General features: G+C 36.2%; 3 protein-coding genes across 4 annotated transcripts in view; 2 read left to right on the top strand and 1 right to left on the bottom strand.

Moving 5' to 3' along the window:
• The window catches only part of LOC120347014 (3'-5' exoribonuclease HELZ2-like), a 46414-nt gene extending 44019 nt beyond the window's left edge, over positions 1–2395 (top strand). For both annotated transcript variants that reach the window (XM_039416824.2, XM_039416832.2), the window contains exons 57-60: positions 198–422; positions 1028–1187; positions 1279–1446; positions 1803–2395. In XM_039416824.2, the coding sequence (XP_039272758.2) occupies positions 198–422; positions 1028–1187; positions 1279–1446; positions 1803–1912 (663 nt within the window). In that variant the 3' untranslated portion in view covers positions 1913–2395. The remainder of the gene's footprint in view (positions 1–197; positions 423–1027; positions 1188–1278; positions 1447–1802) is intronic.
• A 1426-nt stretch (positions 2396–3821) lies between these two features.
• LOC120348308 (SNW domain-containing protein 1-like) lies at positions 3822–14226 on the bottom strand. Its single transcript, XM_039418428.2, has 14 exons — positions 14066–14226; positions 10954–11143; positions 10256–10366; positions 9584–9679; positions 9227–9333; positions 8676–8780; positions 8095–8230; positions 7344–7460; positions 6688–6826; positions 5903–5996; positions 5598–5709; positions 5202–5368; positions 4644–4767; positions 3822–4257 (listed from the first exon to the last, which is right to left on the bottom strand). The coding sequence occupies exons 1-14, from the start codon at positions 14080–14082 to the stop codon at positions 4189–4191; spliced, it is 1584 nt and encodes a 527-aa protein (XP_039274362.1). The 5' UTR covers positions 14083–14226; the 3' UTR covers positions 3822–4188.
• A 1487-nt stretch (positions 14227–15713) lies between these two features.
• Positions 15714–25780, top strand: LOC120343087 (cAMP and cAMP-inhibited cGMP 3',5'-cyclic phosphodiesterase 10A-like). Its single transcript, XM_039412196.2, has 11 exons — positions 15714–16125; positions 16459–16628; positions 17247–17496; positions 17713–17867; positions 17942–18082; positions 18533–18645; positions 18867–19033; positions 19153–19304; positions 24434–25000; positions 25076–25268; positions 25386–25780. The coding sequence occupies exons 1-11, from the start codon at positions 15739–15741 to the stop codon at positions 25680–25682; spliced, it is 2592 nt and encodes an 863-aa protein (XP_039268130.2). The 5' UTR covers positions 15714–15738; the 3' UTR covers positions 25683–25780.
• Positions 25781–25855: the final 75 nt, after the last annotated feature.

Genomic DNA, 25855 nt, shown 5'->3' with positions numbered 1-25855 from the left:
GAATTCTAGAAACCACAAGGTAATTCATGGCCCCACTGGTTAATTGTGGCTTTCCTTTTTAACCAAGTTCATGAATCTGTGAGGATTACTTGGGTTTTCTCACCCTGGCCAAACTGGTCACCACATGAGAAGTTGTGGCTGAAAGCGTTGTCAGATAGAACTTGTTTGTAATCTTTTCCATCTGTTATATATTTCAGCATCCTACAATCATGGACTTTCCATCAAGAATGTTTTATGAAGATAGGCTTATCTGTGATGAATCTGTTTTGCAAAGACCAAAAGACAAATGTGATCCATTTAAGTGGATCAAAAACACGGCAGCAGTGTTTTGGAATGTCAAAGGAGAAGAAAAAATTCAGAACTTCAAATCTTCAGAAGGTGGAGAAAAATCGAAATACAACATGACAGAAGTCCGAGCAGTGGTAAGTTCTGGCATTCAATATTATTGTCTGATAGATAGTTACTCAAGAAATACTTATTTTTCGGTTTAAATATGTTTGTGTAAAAATGATATACCAAATATGAGGCTATTGAGATGTGAGATTTTGTTTTCAGAAATAAACTTCTGGCATGTTGCCATGCAAAATATTTAATATTCGACTGCTTTAAAATGTATGTGAAGTGTGCTTGACCTGTCAAATTTTTTTTATATAACTACTGAGGATTGGGCAATGCACTGAATTCCCTTTTGTGGAGTAATAATGTCACAAAAAGTCAGTGTAAAGTACCCTAATAATAATTTTGTGATTCCAACCCTAAAACTAACTGTTTGAACTAGGTTACTTTTTATCATTAAAATTATCGCTGCAAAAAATTAATAGCATAGCTGACAGTATTGGCAGTTATTGACTGTTGGATCAGACCATATTAATATTGCTAGACATTGCCAGTCAATTTCCATTCCAAATCATGCTGAATTATAGCAATGCCAACAACACTTGAAAAACATAGGACAGCGCTACATAGTCTTGCTCCTGTTGTTATAATGTGACTTTTGTCAATGGTGGTTTCACATTTCCATTTTTAGATAAAACTTCTTATCAGACTGCACACATCCAAAATTCAAACACATCGGATCATGATTTTGTCACCATACACTGCCCAATGTGCAAGAATTCGAGAGAATATCAGAAGAAATCACAGCAATTTGCAAGATGTTCATGTCGGAACAGTCGTGACAAGCCAAGGTGTGAACACATTAGTAGTTTTAATTATACTTGGAGCTTTCTTGTGCAAGTGACTTTCTGACCACCAAGTCTTTGTTTAATTCTACGACAGGTAGTGAAGCAGACTATGTTATACTATCCACTGTGAGATCACTTCCCGATTCTTCCATAATTTCAATGCCAAATATTCAATGGCGGAGAAAACATCTTGGATTTCTGATTGATCGTAATCAGGTTAATGTTGCGTTGACGAGAGCACGGCGTCGACTAATCATTATTGGTAAGAAAACCTTTTTTTCTCTTGTGAAAGTTTTACAAATAGCTACACATAATGAGTAACTCTAAAACTTTTCTGCCAGATGAACTCTGGAATTTGACAAATCTTGCATTTAGCCACTTCAGCTTTCTCTGATAGTAATATTAAACATGCCTCACTGATGTATTAAAACACAACCAGCACAATAATGTACAGGGAAGTGACTAAATTATCTAAGGGAAGTGACTAATCTTAACAGAAATAAGGGTTGAATTTGGAGTGGTGAAATATCAGATAGATAAAATCTTCCATGGGTGGATTTTCCAAGCTCTTCTCAGGGTTGTTGTGATATGTTCTTATCATGAACTTACATTTTGTAGGAAACCGGGATCTTCTTCAAGTAGATGAGCTCTGGAATAATCTAATAACAGCATACGGTAGAAAGGGGGCCGTCTTTGAAAGAAATATATTGGAACCAAAACAAGGCTGAAAAATATGTGGCCACCAACTATTCTTCATCACTGTCATTATTATATCTAACTGTTTATTTACCGTTAATGTATATGCAACTTATCGGATAGAATGACATTCCATTCCATCAGTACAATTTGCGGTATAAGCATGCACATCGGATTTGCATTATGTGGTATCAGATATTAAGAAAACTCATGCTATGTTATTCTGACATGTCTAATAATAATCTGTGAACTGGCTTAATAAATTTGTCTGTTTTTAGTCAAATCCCGTTTTTAAACAAAACTGTGTTTCTTCAACTAATTTTATAAACTTATATGCATTTATACTTCTTCAATATATAACCACAATAAAGCTTATAACAATATACTAAATTACTGTATCTGCTTATTACATTCCTATGCTAGTTCGCTATTATTATCATGTTATGCCTAAATAAATTAATTAGATAAAACCAATAGTTACACGAGTTGTATCCTTTTGAGATCCAAATATTTAATCTTTATTTTTATTGTGTGTATTTGATCATATTAATAAAAGAAATTTTATTTAAATATCTCGGAGTGATCTTCATGGTGCAGACACCAATTACATGAAAATGATTTAACTTTATGTCATGAAAGGGTCGACTTACAACTTTCAGTGTTTATATGGCAATATCCTAAAGTCTATGCAAGCAAGCCTATTATCCACTCAATGATCAGTTGAATTGTACACAAAACCATGACATGAAAAAACGGTATTAGTGATTGTAGGTTTATTCAATAAAACAGGAGTTGTAGTTATTTTCAGCCAACAGCTTTCAAGATCAGATAGCAGCCTTTAAATTACGGCGATTATGTGGAGAAGAGTTGTTCCTCATGCTTCAGTGCAGTGGTTCCCAGACTCTTGCACTTTGTTACTGCAGTGCAAGCCTGGCGAATTGGAAAATTTTCAACTATATTAGAATAGGATTCACATATTTATCCAGGGAAAGAGGAAAGTTGATAAGACGACTTAACCATATGGCAAACCACGGCCACTCGTCTGGTTACCATTCCATGTCGGGTATGGGATTAGTTAGTTATTTGTTTTCGGAAGCATTGACTTGATGGTGGAGGGAGCCGCAACCGACCAGCGGTTATGTGAACCACCCTACCGCGGTAAGGAGTCCAGCAATCCTCCCGCACATCACCATCCCCACATGGGATGCAAACCCACGCAGAATAATCATAGGTGCTGTGTCGCAGCTGTATTCCTAACGCTCAGCACGATGAGCCACACCGCCGCGCCATTGGCATTGATTTGCAAGGTAAATTTTTTTAAAACCACATTTAAACAAAGTAATACAAAACATTGTTGTTTTCCTCTATATATAAACGATGCAGCGGCTGAATGTCGGATATCAGCACTGGTACTTTGCTTCCAACATTAATTCACTGTGAATATTTATTTCCAAATGCAGGAAAATTAAAATATTTGTAGAAAATGATCCGTTAAAATCTTCTCGCCACACACAGTTCGGAAACCACTCCATTGCTAGAAAAGCCACAATTGGGGAAACAATCACGGTAAAGAAACTCCTACAAGCATAGGGGCCAATACATTCTTCTTTGGTATATTTTTAAAAATTTGTTTTTGTTTCAAACATTTGTCCTTAATTTCACAAGATAAACACAACATCAAACTTATTGTTAAAAAACAGATGCAGCTTTGATTGTTGTCTGAAATTCATCATTGAATGCTGTAAATCTTCATTCACTTCCTGGATACTGCTTTCTACCCTTGCCCTCCAAGCACATCTTGTGTTGCAATAAAATAAATTTGTTGCCAATTAATTGTGCTGATGTCTTTGGACAAGTAGTTTTCACCACAGTCCTTTTTTTAGTTTGTGGCAAATGGGTGCCCTGCCTACAGGTATGGTAGGAATGAACATTAAGCCTCTGAATATTCACCAGTGAAATATTTATTCTCATAAAAGCAAGAAAATATTCATCATCACTATCATTTTTGATTGAAAGATGAAAAATGACCATTGATTTTTATCAGCAATGTTTTAATTTAATACAAATCTAAATTAAATTAAAACAGTAGTTGGAATGAGACAGTCAAATGAGCTTTTTATTCAAACTTTACATATAAAATTCGGCCCATGATAAGATAACAGCAATAAAAACAAACGAAAAACATTTACAATATCCAACTCCTCACATACAAATATTGTTAGTTTTTCGGCAATGGTTTATCTTTGACTGCCACTAGAACAAGTATAGCGAGCTAATAAACATTCGAATGTCGTTGAGCAGTGATCATTCACTTGCGGCTTCTCTTTCTTTCATCTCTAGAACGACTGCTCCCGGACTCCGCCGGTCGCTTACTTGCCTATAAAAATATAAAAAAAAGCAATGGTATTTACCCAAAATAAACTGAAAATTCTTTCAATTTTATTAATGGTACTAAAAGTCGACAGATCAAAGAGCAAAACTTAATACTGCTCTGAGAAAATCGGAAAAAATTACATTTTTTACGCCTTCAACTTCTTATTAAAATAATTTCCTGAATATTGCTTCTTCAAACTATGATTAGATACTAGCTCAATAAGAAGCATCTATTTCTTGCAATGTTTTTAAATAAAAAGTTCTCCAAAATGTCTTGGAAACGCCTCAAGTCTTAACCATACTAGCTCCTTTATATATACTTCAGAATTGGAATCTTTGATTTCTTACTGCATTTAAAAACCCATCATTGTTCTCGAACTATACACTGACCTGTTTAGCTTGTTCCAAGAATTTATTCAAACCAAAAGGATCGTCTTCATCTCGTTCAAATTGTACAGGTCCTTCTCTTTCACGAGAATGATCAGCTCCTTCAAATCCACGATCAGCAACAAATCTAGAAGGCAGAAATAACTGTTGGTTGATTTTCAGAATCTTTATGGAAGATTATTGGCAGCAAAGATGAAGTTAACATAACTAATCAAGTGCAGGGTTCTCACAACGAAAATTGTTCCAGTGACATATCCAATTTATGATGGAACTAGCAGAAAACCAATTTGAAAATAATAGAAACATATTAAGCAGATGACTACGCAAGAGTTCTTAATTAAGATCCGCATCATTGAAGATTTTTGTTTACACAAAAATCATCCGTCATTCACTTTCATACGTTTTTTTGACAATATGTTCAGAATGAGCATCAACTTAATTATCTGATATCTCAAATTGTCAAGAGAGGAATGGTTCCAAAGTTTTCACAATATCTAGATCCAACACAAATCATTCACTCATTCATATCACAATCCATAATCTCTTTAAACCGAAACTCACTTATTCGATTTGATCATTTTATCGACATCATCATCTCCATATAAGTCTTTGTCTTTATCAGCGCGAGGTCGATAAATGCTATTACCGATATTTTTTTCACTTCTCCAAGCTTGATCATACACATTATACATGTCATCTTCACCTCCTGCAAAACCACTGTCCATACCCTGAAACAATGGAAATATTGCTAGATATAATTGTTTGTTAAACAAAGCATTTGTGATATCTAAACAGAGCTAAAATTCCCAAACAACTGCTATGTTGGAGATGTTTCCGAACATATCTTCACACAATACTGGTGCAATCAGAAGTTATTCTATGTCTGTCAGAAAACACCATCACTAAATTTTAACATTACAGCCACCTAAATAATGAACTAATGCAATGTTTTCTTACCCTTGTTTTATTGAACAGTCGTTGATCAAACATGGAATCTTGTGATCGTCGAGCGTTTGGTAATCCTAATGCAACTTCTTCACTTATATCTCTCTCTTCTCTCAGGCGATTTCTGAACAAAATGACACTTTTAATAAAGCGGACAATGTTGAAAGCAAAAATACAATTCTCCTCCAGTAATACGATATGTTATGTTGCTTGATGGCTTCCCAGCCAAAAACATTATTTCTATATAAATATGTTTTTTTAAGTTTTTCTTGACTTCATATATATATTTAGATATTCCAAGCATGTCAAATTCCTACCTTTTGTCAGGAGCAGCACGAGCAATGTTTCTCTCTCTTTGCCTATCTCGATGACGTTCTTTACGAAGATCTTCTCTTTCTTGCAAATCCTTATCTAAAATTGTATAGAAATATGTGGCATTATGTCCAATACTTTTTGTTTCTGATTTTTTTTTAAAAATTTTTCACCAAGCATCGTTGTAGGCAAGTATGTTATTTATGACTTGGTTAGGCAAATTACTTTTTGTCATAGTCGTTAACCGCAACAGCTTAGAGGCTTTTAAAAATGTTTTAATTGACATAGGTCAGATCACGAAATTTAATATCTATACAGATACTATGATTGCAGCAAGTGTATAAGTTTTTAAAATGCAGTTTCCAAAGCACAATGAGTACCTTGCTGAAATTCCAGTCCAGAGGTTCTGGGTTCGAAATGCAATTTGGATGCAAAAGAAGCCTGTCTGACAAAGTTTGGCCTCCGTCAGATGAATCGTGTGTGACTATACAGAAAAACTCTTGACAAACTCTTATGCATGTAAGCATCACATTTAAAACATCTTGAATGGTTGTTACCATGTCAAGCCATGTCAAGCATCCAGTTATAACCGGAATAGTTCAGTATATCTGAAGTTGCAGATCATTGGACATACTAAAAATAATGCATAACTCCAGGTATTTATTGGGCCACCAAAACACAAATCTCCCAAATCCTATTACAGCAATGCATTTTTTGACATTGAGAGAGTGGATCAAAGTAATGTATTGTAAATATGGTTGTGAATTTGTCCAAATATAACACAACCAACCTTTTCCCTCAGGCCGGATTCCAACTCTTTTCATCCTTGCATCTTCAGCAAGTTTTCGGAGTTGTTTCTCTTTCGATTCTTTCTCCTTAGAAGCAATCTTTCTTTCTACTTGTGCTCTCATTTCCACTGCTTCTCGTGCCTTGTGATTAAAAAATGTTATGGTAATGCCAAAGATGTCAATTTATCAAAACCTCAACGCAAAGTGAAAAATATTGAGCCAAAAATTATATAAGATATTTAAGATGTTTATTTTCAAGCAAAGCTAATTCAAAAATACATTCAGATTAGCTATAAAGCTGGCTTCCAATTTTAATACATGTGGTGCCACTGCCAACATTGTTTTCAGTTTTCCTATAACCATCATTGTTGGGATTCGCATAAAAAAATAGTAATTGAAAAAACAAATTTTTTCATTTAAATATTTTACATTCCCAGTCTCTTAACAGACCCATCTCATAAGAAATAAAATCTAATGGCATTAAATCACATATACATAGTCCCAAATATGTGTAGGTTCAATGCATTGTGACAAATCAAAATAATAGAAAGCCATGTTTTGCTATACGATTTCTAATGATTTCAATCATTGCGTTTTTTCTCCCTTGAGATATGAAATTATATCTTAATCCAATTGGCTATTCATCAAACAAACCTACTTTTCTGTCCGCAATATAAAGAGCCTCCGCAAGTTTAGCAAAGTTTTCATTGATGTGAACACTCTGTAATCCTCTGCCATCTGCTGCAAGACGTTTGTCAAGAGGAATTGTATAACCCTGCAGTTCAAAATTAGAAATATATTAGAAAAATATAAAAACACTTTAACGAAGTAACATTCCTCATAGTGTCTTAACAAATAGGTTCACATCCCATCCCAGGGGTTCTCAAACTTATGGTGTTATGGAGCCTGTGAAGAGGTTGACTCTTATTTACGGAGCTCCGCCATAAATTTATAAAAATCATAAAAATAAAACACATTATTTTCTTACCGGTTAATGTTCCTGAGTAAATTAAAATTGCTTGAATTTCACTTCATTTAATGACTCGGATCTATTTGCTTATTTGTATTTAAAGAATATTCAAATTGTGGCAACAAGGTGGTATTTAAAATATCTATTCGAACTAGATATGGCAATGTCATATTTAAATTATCGTCTCGTTTCATTAATGCAGTCGTCGTTACAAAATAAGAACAGTTACAAAATAAGGCAAGTCAGTATTTTAGTAAGTAAATAAAAACCTCGCGAAGCCACTAGGTTTTCTCTCACAGAGCCCGGGAGCACCGTATTAGGAACTTTGAGAACCTCTGCTATATAGGAATCAGTAACACAAAAATATTGGAAAACCGTCAGCTTGTCAGTTATCACTTGGATGCATATAACAGAATATTATGATTTCAAATTCAATTACCTTGGCATTTTTCCAGTTGGAAATGCACGGAGGAATTTTCCAATCTTGCTGCTCTTTAACGGAAACTTTCCTATTTGGCGAATGCATCACTGGAGCAGGAGGACTTGGAGGACCTCTCGGAATCTTTTTATTCGTTCTAAAAATTCATATTGGAAAAAATATATTTTCTGCGAGCTCACAAAACCAAGATGCTGACAATAACTAAGCAATTTGAGAAACCACATGCAATCTAATTATCCCTGAGCAATTATGGAATAATATGAACTGTATTTCACTATCTTCGAGTGTGGGACAACTGAGGAATCTGGATGTTTATCGAGCATTGTTCACGGCCTGTAAGTAAAAGTGAAAGTCCACCGGCACCCCAGGTATACTATGGTATGACGAAGATTTGTTCCAGATATTTACTCCCAGTCTTATGCATGTCTGGTGCTTTTTAGTTGATTTTTCAACATTTTCCAGATTGTCTTAATAAGAGGGGCCCGAACTCACCAGTCTTACATGCTTCTGTCGCGCCATCCATACTACATTAATATTACTACACCTAATCTATTATTTATGAAAATGTGTTGAATTTTTACTTGAATTTAGGTGGATCCATAGGATCTGATTGTACTTCCACCATCCGTATTACTCTCTGTTTCGCTCCAGAGTTGTACGACATTCCTTGTTGTGATGGAGTATACCTGTTTCAAATATATGATCAACTCGTTTCATTAATAAGCAAAAATAGAGTCAAAAAAGAATATATATATTATATTTTTGAAAAGTTCATCCACAGTGGTGGTTGCAGCAGTGGTTTTCAACATTTTTCAGTTTGTGGACCGGTAAAAAAACTAATTTTGCGGAACAGTGATCATTTAAAATCGACACAAAATGTCAAAAACACAAAATATAATTAAACAAAAGTACGACAAAAGTATGCAATTAAAAGCAGAAAATCCAATTCAATTAGAAATTTGCTGCTGTCTTTTTGATATGAAAACCATTGTATTGAAGTACAATCCAATATCGTCCATACAGATTTTAAAATGTTTAATGTAAATGTAAACACTGTTTTGGATTTCATATTCTTACTCGTAACATTGTTGTCACACAAATCAGAAGTTTCACAGTGCCTAAGATGATTTACCTTATATATTGTGCTGGTGCTCTTGCTTCTGCACGCTTTACAGGCATTGCGGCTGAGATTTTTTCATTTGTCAGTTTTTCCAAAGCCCTGCGGGTTGCTTCTGTTGTCTGTAACATAAAAAACAAGACTTAATAAAGCAAAACACCAGTAGCGTCAAATAAACTACATAAAAAATCTTTAGATGATATGCAATGACCATCCTTCAGCTACAACTTACCTTATTTCATTTTTGTATGGATTTAATTTAAATAATTTCATTAAAATCAAAAAATGAAACTCGAAATGTAACTAATATAAAAAATGATAATTGTATCCTCCCACTCCATAACAATGGTGATGACTATAAATAATATTCACCTCTTCCACAGCCTCTTCATCTGGTCTTTGCAACTCTGGGTCATCTTCATCCAATATTTCTTTTGGAATTAAGTCGGAAAATTTACTGTGAACAACCTACAAAAACAAATTATCAGGTCCAGTGACTAATTTTGGTTCCTGGGCTAATTTTTCTTTCGAAATAAGCATAAAAAATTAACTGTTCTGTATGACAAGAAAACTAAAGTATGGTATTATCGGTTTGATTTACTTATTGTAATCTAGATATAAGTTTGTTCAGATTGCAAAGAAATATAGATCAAATACTACTTTGGCACTTTTCTCATTGTTTGAAGTGTTACTCCGGACAATTTCACCTTTCAACTTTAGTAATCTGAAATAATTCCCAAAATCTTGATGCCATGATTCAGAATATAGATTCTAAATTCCGAATCCAATAATAGAAACTGTCATATTTCAAAATTGTATTGCAAATGTAAATGATGACTCATAGTTATTGTGATGAATTAATCAAAATTATTTTGGATCTTTGACAGACAAAGTTTTAATGTCATGCATTATCAATAGCACATGAATAAAAGTAATGAGCAAGGTTGTCATCTAAATGCTTAAAAAAATATCAAACAAACACAAATGTTACCAAATAATACTATGCCTATAGTAACGACATATATAATAAGTAGAAGTACTTACCCTATCTTTACTATGCCCTTGTTTAGCTATGACATCATAACGTACTTTTCCTTCTGCATCAAGTTTCACTGCAAGCGCATTAGATTTTTTTGATTTGTTCAGTCCAAGACCCTGAAGTAAACAAAACGTCAATATCTTTCGACTTTCAATATTATCTTATTTTCGTTGTTCCTATTGTAATGATCATATTCAATCGTACATTCGTCTGAGTAAATAAACTTATATCGATTATCTTGAAAAAACTTTCCAAAACGGAAGCTAGTTTTCTCCCTAGAAATATTGGCTCGTCTTGCTCAAAGAAATGGTCAGTTACGCATATCATAACCACCATCATAATGTGAAAACAACAAATACATGTTTTCATTTAAGAAATCGGGATTTTTCTGAAGTAAGAAATTGGTCTTAAAATTCATGCTAATGAACTCCTTTAAGGTGAATTATGATTGAAAAGCAAAACATTATAATAGAAAATTTCAGATGATGAAACCTACTATTCTATTGGCACAATTTTGACCAGTGAGGTGAAGTGAGGTATGAGAGCTTTTTGATTCAAAAAATCATTAACTTTTATATGAAAAAATCAATATAACCCCTGATATATACATTCAAAATGCTGCTGGTTGAACAATTTAAAAACCTAATAAAGTAGTAATATTAAATAAAATAGATAATTAAAAGAGAATTATTTGAAAATATACCAAAGGATATTGAGCTAAGTGAATTTCAGGGAATGCACCACCATCACCAAAATCTTGTTCATTTCGCGGAACAAAGCCTTTCCTGTGTCCATAAGGAGGTGGCTCAAATTTTGAAGAAACAACTGCTTTTGAGGTTTGCCGCTGTGGTTCAATATATTCATAAGAAACTTGCGAAGGTGCCGGCAAAATACTGCAAATAATAAAATATTATATTGAGTAAATATACACTGACACTAGCGAGTAGCAAAAATAGGGATTAATCACGCTAGGGGCAAAATCAAGGGTATGCAAAGTGCGGCCCGCGAAAAAAAATTTTGCGGCCCACGGAGAAGAGCCAATTTTGAATGGTGTAGTAGCCAACTAAACTAGTTTTTAATTTAGTTTGATCTGGTTCCTTTTGCATTGCAAAGCTTATATTCGAGTCCAATTTATTATCTATGCCTATGACGTTACAATGCCCTTTCAGCGAAGCAAACAATGCGATTCACAAAGCTGTCACTGGCCGAGCAGCGAACAATTGAAAGGAATTTGCGGAGCAGACGCTAATGATGTGATAACGGGCAACTGAAGATTAGGCAACTGGAAAGCAGTTTGAAAAAATTTAATATTAAGAGATACAAAAGCTAAATGAGTTTTGGTTTCAGCCTATCAGTTGATTTTGTTTAAATCCAATCTAGAATAAGATTTGACAGCAAAGTATTTGGAAACGAATCTTGGCGTATTATACCAAAAAAACATCTCAACTAAGATAACTTTCCACATTTGAAAAAAGTCATGGCTTCAAATAAGGCACTTTTCGGTTACATATTTTTTTCTAAAATGAGCGTCATATCGAAATGCTAGCACTTCCATTTAAGCAAATTTGGATAAAAGTAGTCTGGAAAATAATCCAGCAGCAAATTTTTCACTGAATTCGTTTAGATTGTGTGTGAAAATATATTTGAATTACAGTTTTAAGAAATTTATGCGTTTTCTGCAAGAACCCCTACGATGACGCCATGAGATCAATACCAAAAATACAGTATTTTGTGCCTGCAACCAATAGAAAGCCTATGTTAAATGAAGGTGCGCCCGCGGTTTTACCCAGTTTTTGATATTTAGCCCGCTTGCGAAAAAGGTTGCACACCCCTGCCCTAGATTATAAAATTTTAAAAGGAAAGTTATTGAGCAAACTTTGTTGTGGTTTTGTGGAAGGGATCTGAGGGTGGTAGGGCGGGTTTGTGGTTTGTTAATAGTTTTTAAGTCTCATCAGCTCTGCCAATATTGGCTCTTCACACAGTAACATGTTGGGATTCATCGTTTACCAAATCGTTGATCATGATTTTATCAGTGTATCCAGATCTAATAAAAACAATCACCTTCATTTTACTGTTAATTTTGGGCTTCTTATTTATGGTAATGTGGTGAAGTTGTTAAGAGATAATACAAGTTTTAAGGCTTTTTCGCAATTATTCAACAATTCCTATAAGAGGGTTAGTTATTATAGCTTTCCAAACCATCAGTTTCATGAGTCATCAATGTTCAGTATGGCACAGTTCTCGGATTCCAAGATGCCCCGAGATTTGATTCAATAGAACCAAACATTCCTGAATCAAGCTTGTCTCGGTAATAATTTAAATCAATCGTGACGTGAAGGCTGTCACATGACCAAAATTGGGGTCTCGTGAAGTAAACGCCGTAACTGCATAAATTGCGCCAAACACAAATGTGGTGTGAAAATAAAAGCTGTGCTTAAATAACACCAAACAAAAATGCGATGTAAAAATACAACCCAAATTTTCATTTTGAAAAAAAAAATAAGGGTCTATCTGGCACGAACACAATACCTCAAACGACATGGAACATACCTGCTTAGTTGAAAATTTAGTGGGCTTGATTTGAACTAAACGCGTGTTTCAAGAATTTCTTTCTGCGCCGCCGTACAGACTTTTACGTTATTTACATTACAATTTCACATCACATTTTTGTTTGGCGTTATTTGAGCAGTTTCAGCTTTCATTTGACATTTTTGTTAGGTGTTATTTCGGGTCTCGTGTAGTTTCGTACCTAACGTACTTTTGGTGGGCGTAGCATAACAATTTTTTGATATGTCAATCCTAACCCCCATCTGATTACGCCATCCAAAAATTAAATCGCTACGACATCAGAATCACGTCATAGAGCTTGCCAAATATACGCACGATCGACTGAAATGGCATTGGTGCTGGCGATAAAGAACTGACTGACGTTATCGGTCTCTCTCTTCTATTGGAATCGTTGCGACGAGAAAACGAGAGAAATAACTGTTCGATTTCGGGTGCTCGTTTGCGCGTCTTGGATGGCAGTTCGTATAATTTGAAGGGCTCTATTACATCATTGTGATGTAATTTTTGGATGGTGTTAGGATTGATACGTGAAAAAAATGTCATACTACGCCCACTAGAAGTATGGTAGGTAAGAAACTACATGAGACCCGATATTTCAGTATTTGGACAGCCACGGCGTTTACTTCACTAGACCCCAAAATTGTGTGCTTTTAATAAAAATTCTCAAATTTTACGGTAAATTTTTCTCCCTTTGGTAAATTAGATTATTTTTTCCAAGGAATCCAGTTGCGTTTCCTTGCAGTTTGTTGTTTTGAGTCATGTGGTGGGCCTTTGGAGCTACAGGGGTGGCGACTCCTCTGCGGAAATGGCATCTGTGCCGACTATAATGAACTCACTGACGTCAGCGATCTTTCTTTTATTGGTATCATTTCGACGAGAAAACGAGAGAAATAGCTTGCTCCATTTCGGATGATTGTCTGCACAACCATACTTATACTTTGGAGGGCCGTATTACGTGTGCTTCAAGAGACCCGATGTACTTCATTGTGGTGGCTATTCCTGGAATTGTAGAACTGTGCCCTATTCAGAAATTTCAATTCTACATGCAGACATGTTTGTCTTGTGTTGTCATTTTTGTAATTTATTATGTTGGAGTTCAAAAAACTTGTCTTACAGCTGCACCGGTGCCTGGGTGGCGGTGTACGGTCTGAACTTTCTGAACGGTTCTGAACTGAAGGTTCTGAACTGAAGCAGAGTAATGGTAATACAGTTTACCACCTAAAATATAGGTTGATCAACGATCTTACCTTGTCAAGGACGCCATCGGTTAATAGTTTGAAGTCAAGATTGGTAGAAGCCTGACTGCCTGAGAAATTCAGAAATCACTATTTATGTTTCGAAGAGACGACGGCAAATCAATGTTAAAAACGGGCAGAAACCATGGGCAGAAACTTTATCTCGGAGAGTGTGGTGCAGGGAGCGCGCTCAAGGCCTTCATTTCTGTTTGTTTTTTATACATCTTCAAAACCATAATTTTGCCTTCGAAAAATTCAAACAGCAAGTCAATGCAAGTTAATTCATTCCAACCAGTAAAATAGAGTCAATTGCATACAATTACGAGAAAAAAAGATAGGCACGCAGTTTTACTGGGCTAAAAAAGCCGAGATAAACCAAGGCTGGTTATCGAGCAGGGGCGACCAAAGTGCTTACTTTGAGAGATCACATAGCTTATATTATCATTTTGTTTCGAAAGGTTTCAGCATATTCCTTGAAAAACAATGATATTTAATCAGTGGCGTATATAGGGTGTGGCAGCCATGGCTCGTGCCATGGGCGCCGTTTGAGCAGGGGCGCAAAGACTGCAAAAAAGTATAATCATAAAAAGTTTCAATGAAATAATTTCAGATTGGGAATAATTGAAACTCGTATTTTTACTCAAATAATAACGTACAAGTACCTCAATTCAATAAGAGTCATTATAAATTGTCAAACAACTATCAAGGGGGCGCATTTTTAGACTTTGCCATGGGCGCCATTCTACGTAGATACGCCACTGTATTAAATACGTGACTGAAGTGTTCTTGCTTACCTCTAGCATCAAACTTGTGGGTATTTTTAAATCGTTTAGCTATTTGGTACAATTAATAGAGTACAAAAACATATAGGGATTTATTATCCCAAAACCAAAATCAACACTTTTATAAATATAAGCCCATAAAAAAAATAATATAGCAGTATTTATCAATGACTGAATATCGTTTTCTGCGGGTCAGTTTTCGGACCGATCTAGGTTCCCGACCCTTGCGCTCCATATAAACTAACTATGACATGATATAGTACCATAGATGAAAGCAAATGAAATGAACAAAATGAGATAAAATAAATAAAATAAAGGAATGGGTGACAGAGTCTGCAGAAAAAACTTGCTCATTCTGAAAAAAAAACTTATTTCTTGGCATCATCGTTCATTTTTCTAATTAAAAGGGTAATAAGCGAATTTTATATTAGAAAACATAAATCACACGATAATCATTTTACAATTATGGTGTTTTTGATATTTCCAATTTAGTGGTCCCCAACATTTCATGGCTTGTGACCCCCTTCCGAAGGCTTTTAGCCCATAGCCTTCTGTTCACGATTCTAAAAAACTTTGTGTTACAACATTTTATGGCGTGCAAAAACAAACCGAAGGCTGATAAGTCAAAGCTGTTTGAAATGCGACTGGGAAGAACCTTTTCACGTAATAAAAATTCCTCTAAACGGAAAAATACGCAAAAAAAAAACGCATCAAAATTAATCCCCTCCCCCTCAACTGCTCGGCCACGGGCCCCTGGTTGGGAACCATCATTCATATTCATCTACAATCGATGCATCTTATGTTTTTTCATCGGGATTGTCACGTCATAATATAAAAAATAGAATGTCGCCAGAAATAGGAAAAATCAGAATAATTTGAAACGTTAGTCAAAACGAGGATACTATGGCATCGCCGTGGCCCTATCGACAAATGGGATCACAGCCACGGTTGCCATTTCCCGGACACCAGGCAATAAGTCCCTGTGCTCCAGAAAGGGCAGCGTCTTCTCCTGACTTCTTGCCCGTAAAAGATTTCAGCCTCGAGAAGGCTTCAAATGATGACGTCTCTCGACATTTATCTTCCCTTTTGTCTTTTTATCCTGGATTATTAGAAGAATATGTAGTGGAAAATGTTAGAAGCGAAAACATTTCGCGATGGCTCACAAAAAGAAAGAACAAGGAACAATGTAGAGAATTATCGAAGAAAAGTTCGTGCGTTGATTCTGAAATGTTCTGGGATACCGAACAACCGGACGGGGAACAACCGCTGAATACAGAATTTATAAAAAAAGTAAGCGTCAGACAATTGGTAAAAATAACTCCTGGAGATTAGAATTTTTATATTTAGCCAGGGTAGAAAGTAGTAGTAGCTGTAAGACGACTTAAACATGACCTCTCGTGGAAAGCTTCATCACACAATTGTGTAATTTTGTCTTATTTTCAATAGTAGTAAGATAAATTTTTCTAAGGTTCTTTACATCGTTATTTCAATGACTGATATGTAAGGAGATGCTACGTTTTATTTGGAAAACAGAAATCTTCCAGAAACAGCTTATTCAACTTTTTGCATCCTGAGTAATAGTTTTCTAACTACAATGAGGCATTTATTTATCTATTTGACAAGGTGGAAGGCGGAAACTTTTTACGTCCATTATTTTCACTTTCTTCTGCTCTCTGCCAAATAACGCATTCAAGCGGATTCAATTTATACGGAGTAGGAGGAATAGGAAAGACCTTAGTCATGTATAACCCAGAAATTCCGCAGTGGGATTCTTCACAAACTGGCCAAAGAAGGTACTATCAATTTCTCTAATTTTGACTGAACTTCGTAAATATAACCCTTAGCTGACTCGTTCAACGTCACGCGATGAATTCACTATCCGTCGCCAATTACTCTATACTTGTCAAATGGTAATTGGTATTATAGTTCGTAGTCCGGGTTCAAGATTGCAGTTGGTGCACCAAATCAATGTTTCGGATGTATGGACGTCCCCTTTGGCGAAAATAATTACCGGTAGATAATGATGTTGTGAGTCTACTCTAGAGTCGATAGAGTCGACTGATTTTGTTACAGACCACTACGGCATCTATCGCAGTTAGCAGTCTGTTTAGCATACGGGAGCAAGTAATAGCTGACTACCAGTTATTTCTAGTAAATGATCATTGAATGAGATAGTGAAATTAACTCACAACCACAGAACCTTGGAGGCCCTTCCGGGTAATAAGTGGGCTAACTGCGTTTTCAATAACGTGCCAAATGTGGATCTATACTGAAATGGATTACCACATCATACACAAGTTTGAATTCGTACTGATGCCGCGTGGTATTTCTCAAATGGAATATCTCGAATTTTCTTTGGCATTCAATCAATTATGTACGCACAATGTTAGCCATGTTATGTCGTGTTTCAGTTTTCTCATCTCCAAAAAAACGACTGTATCGGGGCATGTGGCATTAACTAAAAAGCCAATATGTATCGAGGACGTCCACATGGATCCACGTTTTCCGAAAAAAATGGGAACAGATGATTGTAGCGCAGACGGCATTGCCGTTCTTTGTTTACCTGTCATTCTTCCCAACAATGACTTGATAGCCGTTGTCGAATTCTACAGGTCTTGGCATAATGGTTGTTATATTCAGAACGACCTACAGATTGTGCAGGTATACTTTATTCAAATCATTTACTAATTAATGAAATGCAAAAAACATAGCATATTGTGCGCATTATTCAGGCATCCATTATCCTGTGTTATACTATAGGTAAGCTAAATAGTTTGTATCCATGATCAGTTGAGATAATATTTACTGCCCCCCTCATTATAACTCTTTACAACACCCATGCTTCGTACTTATTCTGTGAAGCTATTAATGTTACAGAGTATATTAGAATGGAGTGCTCTTGCTATTCATAAATCAGCCGTGTGCTCCAGTCTCAAACAGCAAACGGAGATGAATGATTTTTTGCTAGATGTTTCACGAACTTATCTCGATGACATTACACATATTGACAATATCATTGAGCACATCATGCGGTAAAGTGTTTTTACATTACTTATCTAACTATTTTACTGCCCCTTCTTTGTTTTATATAATTCATCATTTCCAGGTTTGCAAAAACGCTTGTTTCAGCTGATCGTTGTACGTTATTTCTGTACGACAGCAACAATGAAGAACTGTACAGCGATTTATTTGATAATGGTGACGAGGTTGATGGGAAATCAGTATTTGAAAAAAGAAACGAAATTCGGTGAGTTTATGTTAGCCCGTGTAATTTTTACAACTTCAACTTTTTAGTGATGTTTGTGGGCCATTGCTTTAAATTCATTTTCGTTTTATTGACACATGATTATTATGCTAGAACACCGTCGTTTTATTCGTAAGGTACCGGACTCAGGATCTAATCTAAGAAAATCAACCATCGCGTTGCGTTGTTGAATAACTGTGTCTGAAAACCTTTAATCTTCTGTTAATAAAGTGCTTAAATGAATCATTGTACGTGCTAGACTAGACTCTAGCATAGATAAAGACTAGAAAGTTCCAGTGTACCAAAGTTCGCGGCAGCGAGTATATCGTAACAAACTGAAATATATAGGCGATCTCTGACAGGAACTGAATCCGCTTATATGAAGCGGGATGCCAAAATCTATCCGCTTCTTGTAAGGGCTAAGTTTCCTAAAATGGTTTTCAATTTCTTCAGATTCCATGTGTCGAAAGGTATTGCGGGTTATGTGGCATCGACGAAAACAGTCGTGAATATTCAGGATGCCTACGCCGATTCAAGATTCAACAGGGAGGTTGATAAAGTCACAGGTGAACTAAATAGATATTATGAGGATGGCAATAATTCCCGAAAGTACCAAAATTTATCTGTACTGTTCAAGATTTTTTGCATACTTGAAAGGTTCTACCAAATAGGCCTACACTAGATATTACAATTTCATGATTTGCGTTCGACTAGAACCGTACTTGGGGGTGATTGTAAATATAGCGGTAGAGTTCTTGTTATTGTCCTTATTGCCATTATGTATTAGGTTACACAACAAACAACATATTGTGCCTTCCCATTATGAGCGAAAGCGAAGTATACGGCGTGGTTCAGATGATCAATAAACGGACTGGCGGATCCTTCACAAAACTCGATGAAGATAATTTCACAATGTTTGCGATATTTTGTGCTTTGGCTCTGAGATATTCTCGGGTAAGTTGTGATTGATTGAAATATTTTAAAAATAAGAAAACTGATAAAATCATATATATAATCACAATCAATAAAAAAAAACATTCTACATTACCGGACGAATGCCTATTTGTGGTTAGATTCATGCAAAACTGGAAAGCGAGCATAACAGTCATTTGGTAGTATCAGAACAGTTCAGAAATAGTATGAAAGCACCAGAAACAGAAGCTACTGAATTAATCGTACAAATTACCAAAGGAAGCTTGCCAGATATTCCAGTCGAGTTTGAAAGGTAAATCAGCTTCGAATATATATTTTTGTCTTCCATGCTACCAGTTTCAGGTTGAAAATTTTGATGTTCGCATTTGGTACCATTACGTACGAAGGACCCTAACTCCTGTTTTAAGGCTGTAATATATTCACACCTCAACACTTGAGCATAAGAAAAGCCACACATAACATTCTGTAGTCCAGTGGTTCCCAACCGCCGGTCTGCGGACCGGTGCCGGTACGCGAAGCTTTTTTGCAACAAATTTCATTTTGTTGTTTTTCTACCGTCTCAATCGTTGAAAAGACGAAGTTACGTTGGTTTATTACGCAATTTCTCTTCCGCCGTCATATTGGTGTTTGATAAGTGCGGTATTAATGGCCCGGCGACGTCTTGGCGAAGAGTAATAACACTTTTTGCTTTTTCGGTTCCGATTCATCGCGAAAGCGCTCCGTCAAATCTCGCAAGATTCAGAAACTTGGAAATCAGCATTCGTGCTTTTTCCGCTCTGCATGCTTTCCTTGATTAAAATTACCATCCAAGTAAAAGGTTATGAATATTTCTTTGTTTAAACCCGAAAACTGTCAAGAACAGTATAATATTCCAGAGCTGCACCATGACACCCAACAAGATATGAACTTGTTGCGACCCTGCAGGTAGTCACGAGACGCGTAACAAAACCGGGGCCGCTGATATATTTTCCGGGTGATGCACAGCAGGACTATGAGCCTGGTGCCAAGTTAGCAACGACTTTATCATTGTACTATAAATTAATTTTATTTCGGGCGTCGATCAACTGCAGAAGGATTGCTATGAGGAACCCGATGAAACCTCTACTTTACAGTCCAGATTTATAAACGAATCATTGTCACAATTTATTCTTGAGCTCTCTTGATAACGAAAATACCCATCGCTGAGAATGAATAATCGAGCAATCAAACAGTTGTCCGAATTTTCAACCAGTTACTTATAGCTTTAATTAAAACGAAGTAAATAAATTGACTGTGAGCCGCTGCAAAGCTACGTGTTGCAAATCCTGTTTTAATGCCTCGTTTGCAATCCTGTAATGCAGGGGTTCTCAACCTTTTTTCTGCTAAGTACCCCCCGAGTCACGAAACAATCAACGCGAACCCCTGGTAATCATACACCAAACAAAGTTGTTGTGATATATTGACTAACAATGTGCTCCAACAACAACTTATTGACCGACTGCTGTAACAAAATTAAATCTTGGTGTTGATGTTAATGACCTTGTCCTCCACCTAATTAATGAATTCTTAAAATCTCTCTCAAGTTTCAATAAGCATATCACTTTCTGCAAGACTCGCAGCTAGGGATGTCCCTTTCGTTTTCGTTTAGAGCTGTATTCGAATAGTTTTCTCCAATTTCGGTTAATCGTAATTTAAAATGTGCAAAACTTGCGACGTCGCCGGGCGATCTTTTCGGTATGTCGGTTGGTGGATATACTGAATCGTCCAACGCAGTGGTCGGCAACCACCGGGCCGCGGCCCATCACCGGTCCGCGGAAAGGTTACTGCCGGTCCGCAGGGAGGTGACACAAAAACGGACAAGGCCTTAATAAAACTTCTACAATCCAACCACAAACCCTACGACTAAAAAACAGCACCCAACAGTAAACCAGACAAACACAACCCCAGGGGTCGGAAAAAATGCGGCCCGCGAGCTAATTTGTTGCGGCCCTTGAACGACCCGACATTTAATAAATAAAACAATGAATCCCAAATTTATTATTGTCTCTACACGAATTTATGTGGTGACAAGTGCTGCTGTACGGCGCTTCTTATGTAACAAGTAGCCAATGTCGTTCGAGTTAATTTTGATTTTTAAAATTTGAAAATGTCTGGAAAACGAAGCGACGCGGATCGAGCATTTCAAAGTGCTTGAATGGAAAAATATTTTTCTCTCTTGCGCATTCGAAAACCGGTTTGCTCGATATGCCCAGTCAGCATCGCAGTCGTTAAGGGTTTCAATGTTAAACTCGTTACGAAACGAGTCGTCGAAAATTCGACCCCGAGACCCGGGACTGCGCCACAGCTCATCTGTGCGACAGTGCAACCCGTGTAATGTGAACGTTCGGAAGAACATATGGTCTTGAACAGCTTTATCTAAAATGCATTACACTTAGATTCAATTTCGTACTCGCTTGTCAGATCATCAATTGGACGACGAGTCGCCATAAAAACATCATCTTTCACATTGATAATAAGTACAAAAAAACAATGTATTACTGGATAATAAAAAAAACGCCACATACACATCTCATTGGGACAGACTTTCAACACAGCAATAGAAGGATAGCAATGCGAATGCACCATAATTTGAAGTTTAATTATGGTAGAGATTGTTCGAAGGCGGAAATATTGCGGCCCGCGCGCTACCAGAAATGTTTATATTTGGCCCGCAAGTACATGAAGTTTGCCGAATGCCGACCACTGCATAACACTATTGAGCAACATGTCTTATTTCATAAACAATTGCCATGTCAGTATGTCGCAATAATGCTGGGTAAATTGTTTTCTCTACGCTTGTATAAGAATGTCACTCATCAGTCCGACTAAGATCTCCCCAACAAAACGATACAGGCATTGTTAACTTTCCCGAAATCTTAATGTGAGGCCTGGTTTTCAATATTGATAACTACAAAAACGAAATATCGAAATAGGCTGGAAGTAAGAAACACGTTACTATAGTGTCAATGTCGACCCTATCTCGAATATGGGAACAGTTAATGGCCATCAAACAAATACAGACATCACTTTAAATAGCATCACCGTCGTTTTTAGTATATTGTCAACATAAATTTCCTAATGCGTATTAGTTATTGCATAGGCTTAGTTCGTTTGTATAAAGGTGGTCCGCCAAAAGTTTGGTCAAGCTTTACCGGTCCGTCACTTGAAAAAGGTTGCCGACCACTGGTCCAACGCATTAGCTCTGCTGGGTACCAGTATCCTTCCTCGAGACCATGAATCGTCAGTGAAATTGCACAATTGATGACAATTTACAGCGCTAATGTTGTTATTAGAATCGCCCATTGTTTTCGTCGGTGTTATTCATCCAGTAATGATTTTTATTTTTGGCTTTTATTCTCGCGAAATCACAAATAGTGGAAGACGAATGTCTTGTATTACGAGAAAGATAAAATTAAAATTGTTTATTTCTTTTTGTCAATTGGGCGAGCGAGGCACTTTTTATTCATTCTAAAACTACCGACGTGGAACTAGCGTAGCTTTTTATATAAAATAGTTAATGTAAAGTATCTTCAATTAACTTTTTGAAATAAAATTAACTCTATGAAATTTTATTGCTGACGCTGTGTTTTGTCTAAGGTGTTATCTTCAAAGCATTAGAGCCGATAGATACGCGAAAGAGCCGTGTCAAAGTTACAAGAACAGCTCAGATTTGTCAAATTCGCGAAAATACAAATCAAAACACGATATTATCAAGCACGTTACCACACACTTTTATGTCCGCGGATTGCCATGGTAATTTTCACCTCGCGTTATTATGTCCACAGATTGCCGTGGTATATTACAGTAGAAACCTTTTATTTTGTCGCAAGTCGACGCAACAACAAGTTACACTGAACACAATTAAATTAATATAGAAGGACATTTAAAATTCCTGTAGTTGTCGGGATTAAATATTTTACGCCACATAAAAGTTATTGTAGGCTGAAAATGTCATATAATCTCGACGATCGTTTTAGTAACCGTTGCATGGGAATTTCCGATTTTGAACAATCGGTGATTTTGATAACAAAATTAGTGTTGTGAAAATCGCAGTCGGTGTTTTGAAAATTTCATAGGAAATTATTCTGCGCTTTTAATAGAGCATCTGGCCTAGATTCGAGACAGACATGGGATAAATTGTGTCCAGATATGTTCTTAAGATGTTTGTAATGATTATGGAAACGTTTACAACGTCGCAACAAAATATGAAAAACAAGCGGATTTATTTACGAATAACAATTTTCAATTTAAACGGCTTTTGCAAATATTATTTGCTGTTTATTCCAACGCAAATCTTGCTTATCAGTTCGGCAATTTGTGGGTTGAATTAGGTTGTCTCTGATTGGTATAGCTATTTGACTGTTTTATCTTGTTTGTAAAGCTTATTTAAGTAATTTAAATATACCACAATGCTTGCAAGTTGCAACACATGTCATCTCAATTCCATAATTTTTTAACTGAAAAGCACGTAGAAGCTTCTTAAATTCCTACATTGCAACCATGATTTGATATAAAAAAAAAAAGCACTGGTGAAAATGAGCAATTCCAAAAAATAACTTCACCTATGTTGGGAAAAAATTGGTGCAGTATTGATTTGGTTCTGTTAATTTAGTTTAACGATATTCGAAATGTTTTTTCAGAAGCATTCTAGAATAGTTTAGTATTCGGATACGAACATCCCTACTCGCAGCACACTGTCTTTTGAGATTTCACAGTTTACCTGCAAAGCCGTGAATTCACATTGTTGAGTCATAATCACAACAGCGCAAGATCAGGGAAAATCTACGCTGAGTTTCAATTTTTTCACGCATTTTTCTCTGGTAGTAATAAGGATATTAAAAAATAGCAACACACGAAAACTCGACTGCCATCCAAGTACCCCTGGAAATCTTCTCGTGAACCCCTGGGGGTTCGCGAACCCCAGGTTGAGAACCCCTGCTGTAATGGAAACGAAACAGTAGTGAAATTCTCACTGGAGTTAATTGCATTTATACATGATTTGGCATGTACATGTTTTTATGTGAGATGTGTGCCTTTTTTTACGCATAATGGAATGTTATTATTTTATGTTTCCCCCATTTCATTTTTTGGCGGGCACATTGTTTGATAGTTTTTCTTCATGTGTAACGTTTTTAAGTGTATCTTTTTTTTAAAAGCATAGTGATTGCCTGACACCATGCAAATATTATGTTATTATTTTCTGTTCCACTCATTCTAATTTTTGCCGGTCCGCGAGTACATTTCGGTCCGCCAGGGTAGAAAGGTTGGGAACCACTGAGTGTAGACTGTCAAAATGCTTTGGTGTGAATGCAATGCAAAAAACAAAACTATACTAAAGTCAAGTCACACGAATATATCTATATATCATATAAAGATTCAGATTTTTGTTTTATGTACATTCAGGTTTCAATTTTCAGTCGCATCTTACGACATTGAACTACCGGGATTTTTCATACACATTGTGAATGATCTTAGTTCTCCGGACTTTGCAATACCAGCTGAAGATCTGGCAAGATTCACTTTAGCAATAAGAAAAAACTACAGAAACAAACCATATCACAATTGGAAACATGCAGTGACCGTTGCGCATTGCATGTATTGTATTCTAAAACGCACGGAGGGAATATTTTCCAAATTAGAAATGGTGGGATTAGTAGTTGCTTGTATAGCTCATGATGTGGATCACAGAGCATTCTCCAATCAGTATTTACAAAAGATTGAACACCCTCTGGCCGCGCTTTATCCGACGTCAACAATGGAACAACACCACTATCAAATGCTTTTGACAATTTTAAATCAAGAGGGTCATCAAATTTTCTCCAGAATGGATCAAAAATCCTATGATTTTTTGCTCGGTTTAATGATGGATGCCATATTAGCTACCGACTTGGCGTTGTTCTTCTCAAATCAGAGAGTGCTTAACGATCTGCTCAGTAATGACGAATTTGATATAAAGAACCATACTCACAGGTGCATGGTACTTCTTTTATTGTTAACAAATTTGATGTAAAATTACAGAAGTTAAAGATGTGGTTATTTGTTTAGGCACTCTCTCACGAGCATGATGATGACTGCGTGTGATTTGTGTTCAAATGCCAAAAGTTGGGAAGTTACAAAAGCCACAGTTTACGATTTATACGAAGAGTTTTGGGCTGAAGGAGACTTGAGGAAGAAACATGGATTTTCTTACTTGCCAATGATGGATCGAGATCTACAGTATGATATACCTGAAGGGCAGGTGAGCGCATTGATTTCAAGTTGTACAATGGGTGTGTCTTTTTTGAGAATGGAACGAAGAAACAAATGTAAAAACTCGACTGTACTTACAATCGAACTCGGATTATTTATTTTTAAGGTTGGATTTTCGACGAATGTTACACTGCGCTGCTACGAAACGTTGGTTCAAGCACTTCCAGAATGCGAAGATTTGCTGAATCTTTGCAATGCCAATTTGGAACTTTGGAAAAAAGAAGCCGAAATAGTCAAAGAGCAAATTAGAATTGCAAAAGAGGAAGCAGATAGGACATCGCAAACTCAATCATTAAATAATGGGGGAAAATCCGGTCTAGGGGTCACGCTCAGAGGAGGAATGTGGGTTATTGAACAGTCACGCCTAGAGAGCGAAGATGAGAAATCTTCAAATAATATTTAATAACCTGGCGACGGATTATGGACGTCAAGATTGAAATTAATCGACTTTTATGTTAGTAAGATATAGATCTAAAAAGAAAACGTTGTTTTTGTTATTTGGGGGAACCACCGGTCGTTAGTGCACTTATCGAGTCCCAACTTGGCGTGGAAAATTGAAAGATCTCAAGCTATGTG

The sequence above is a fragment of the Styela clava genome, chromosome 1 (genome assembly GCF_964204865.1).
Source record: "Styela clava chromosome 1, kaStyClav1.hap1.2, whole genome shotgun sequence".
NCBI classification, from domain to species: domain Eukaryota; kingdom Metazoa; phylum Chordata; class Ascidiacea; order Stolidobranchia; family Styelidae; genus Styela; species Styela clava.
Note: the sequence above shows the minus strand (reverse complement) of the source record. Positions and strands in the feature narration are given on the sequence as shown.

What these genes read in the sequence shown, in the direction of transcription:
- LOC120343087 (XM_039412196.2), top strand. Translation starts at nt 15,739, where the DNA reads ATGGCATCGCCGTGGCCCTATCGACAAATGGGATCACAGCCACGGTTG. An exon ending in TCACAAACTGGCCAAAGAAG is followed by an intron (nt 16,629 to 17,246) that starts GTACTATCAATT and finishes GTCGTGTTTCAG; the next exon opens with TTTTCTCATCTCCAAAAAAA. An exon ending in ACGACCTACAGATTGTGCAG is followed by an intron (nt 17,497 to 17,712) that starts GTATACTTTATT and finishes TTAATGTTACAG; the next exon opens with AGTATATTAGAATGGAGTGC.
- LOC120348308 (XM_039418428.2), bottom strand. An exon ending in AAAATGATCAAATCGAATAA is followed by an intron (nt 4,768 to 5,201) that starts GTGAGTTTCGGT and finishes TCTGCCTTCTAG; the next exon opens with ATTTGTTGCTGATCGTGGAT. An exon ending in TCTTGGAACAAGCTAAACAG is followed by an intron (nt 4,258 to 4,643) that starts GTCAGTGTATAG and finishes ATATTTTTATAG; the next exon opens with GCAAGTAAGCGACCGGCGGA.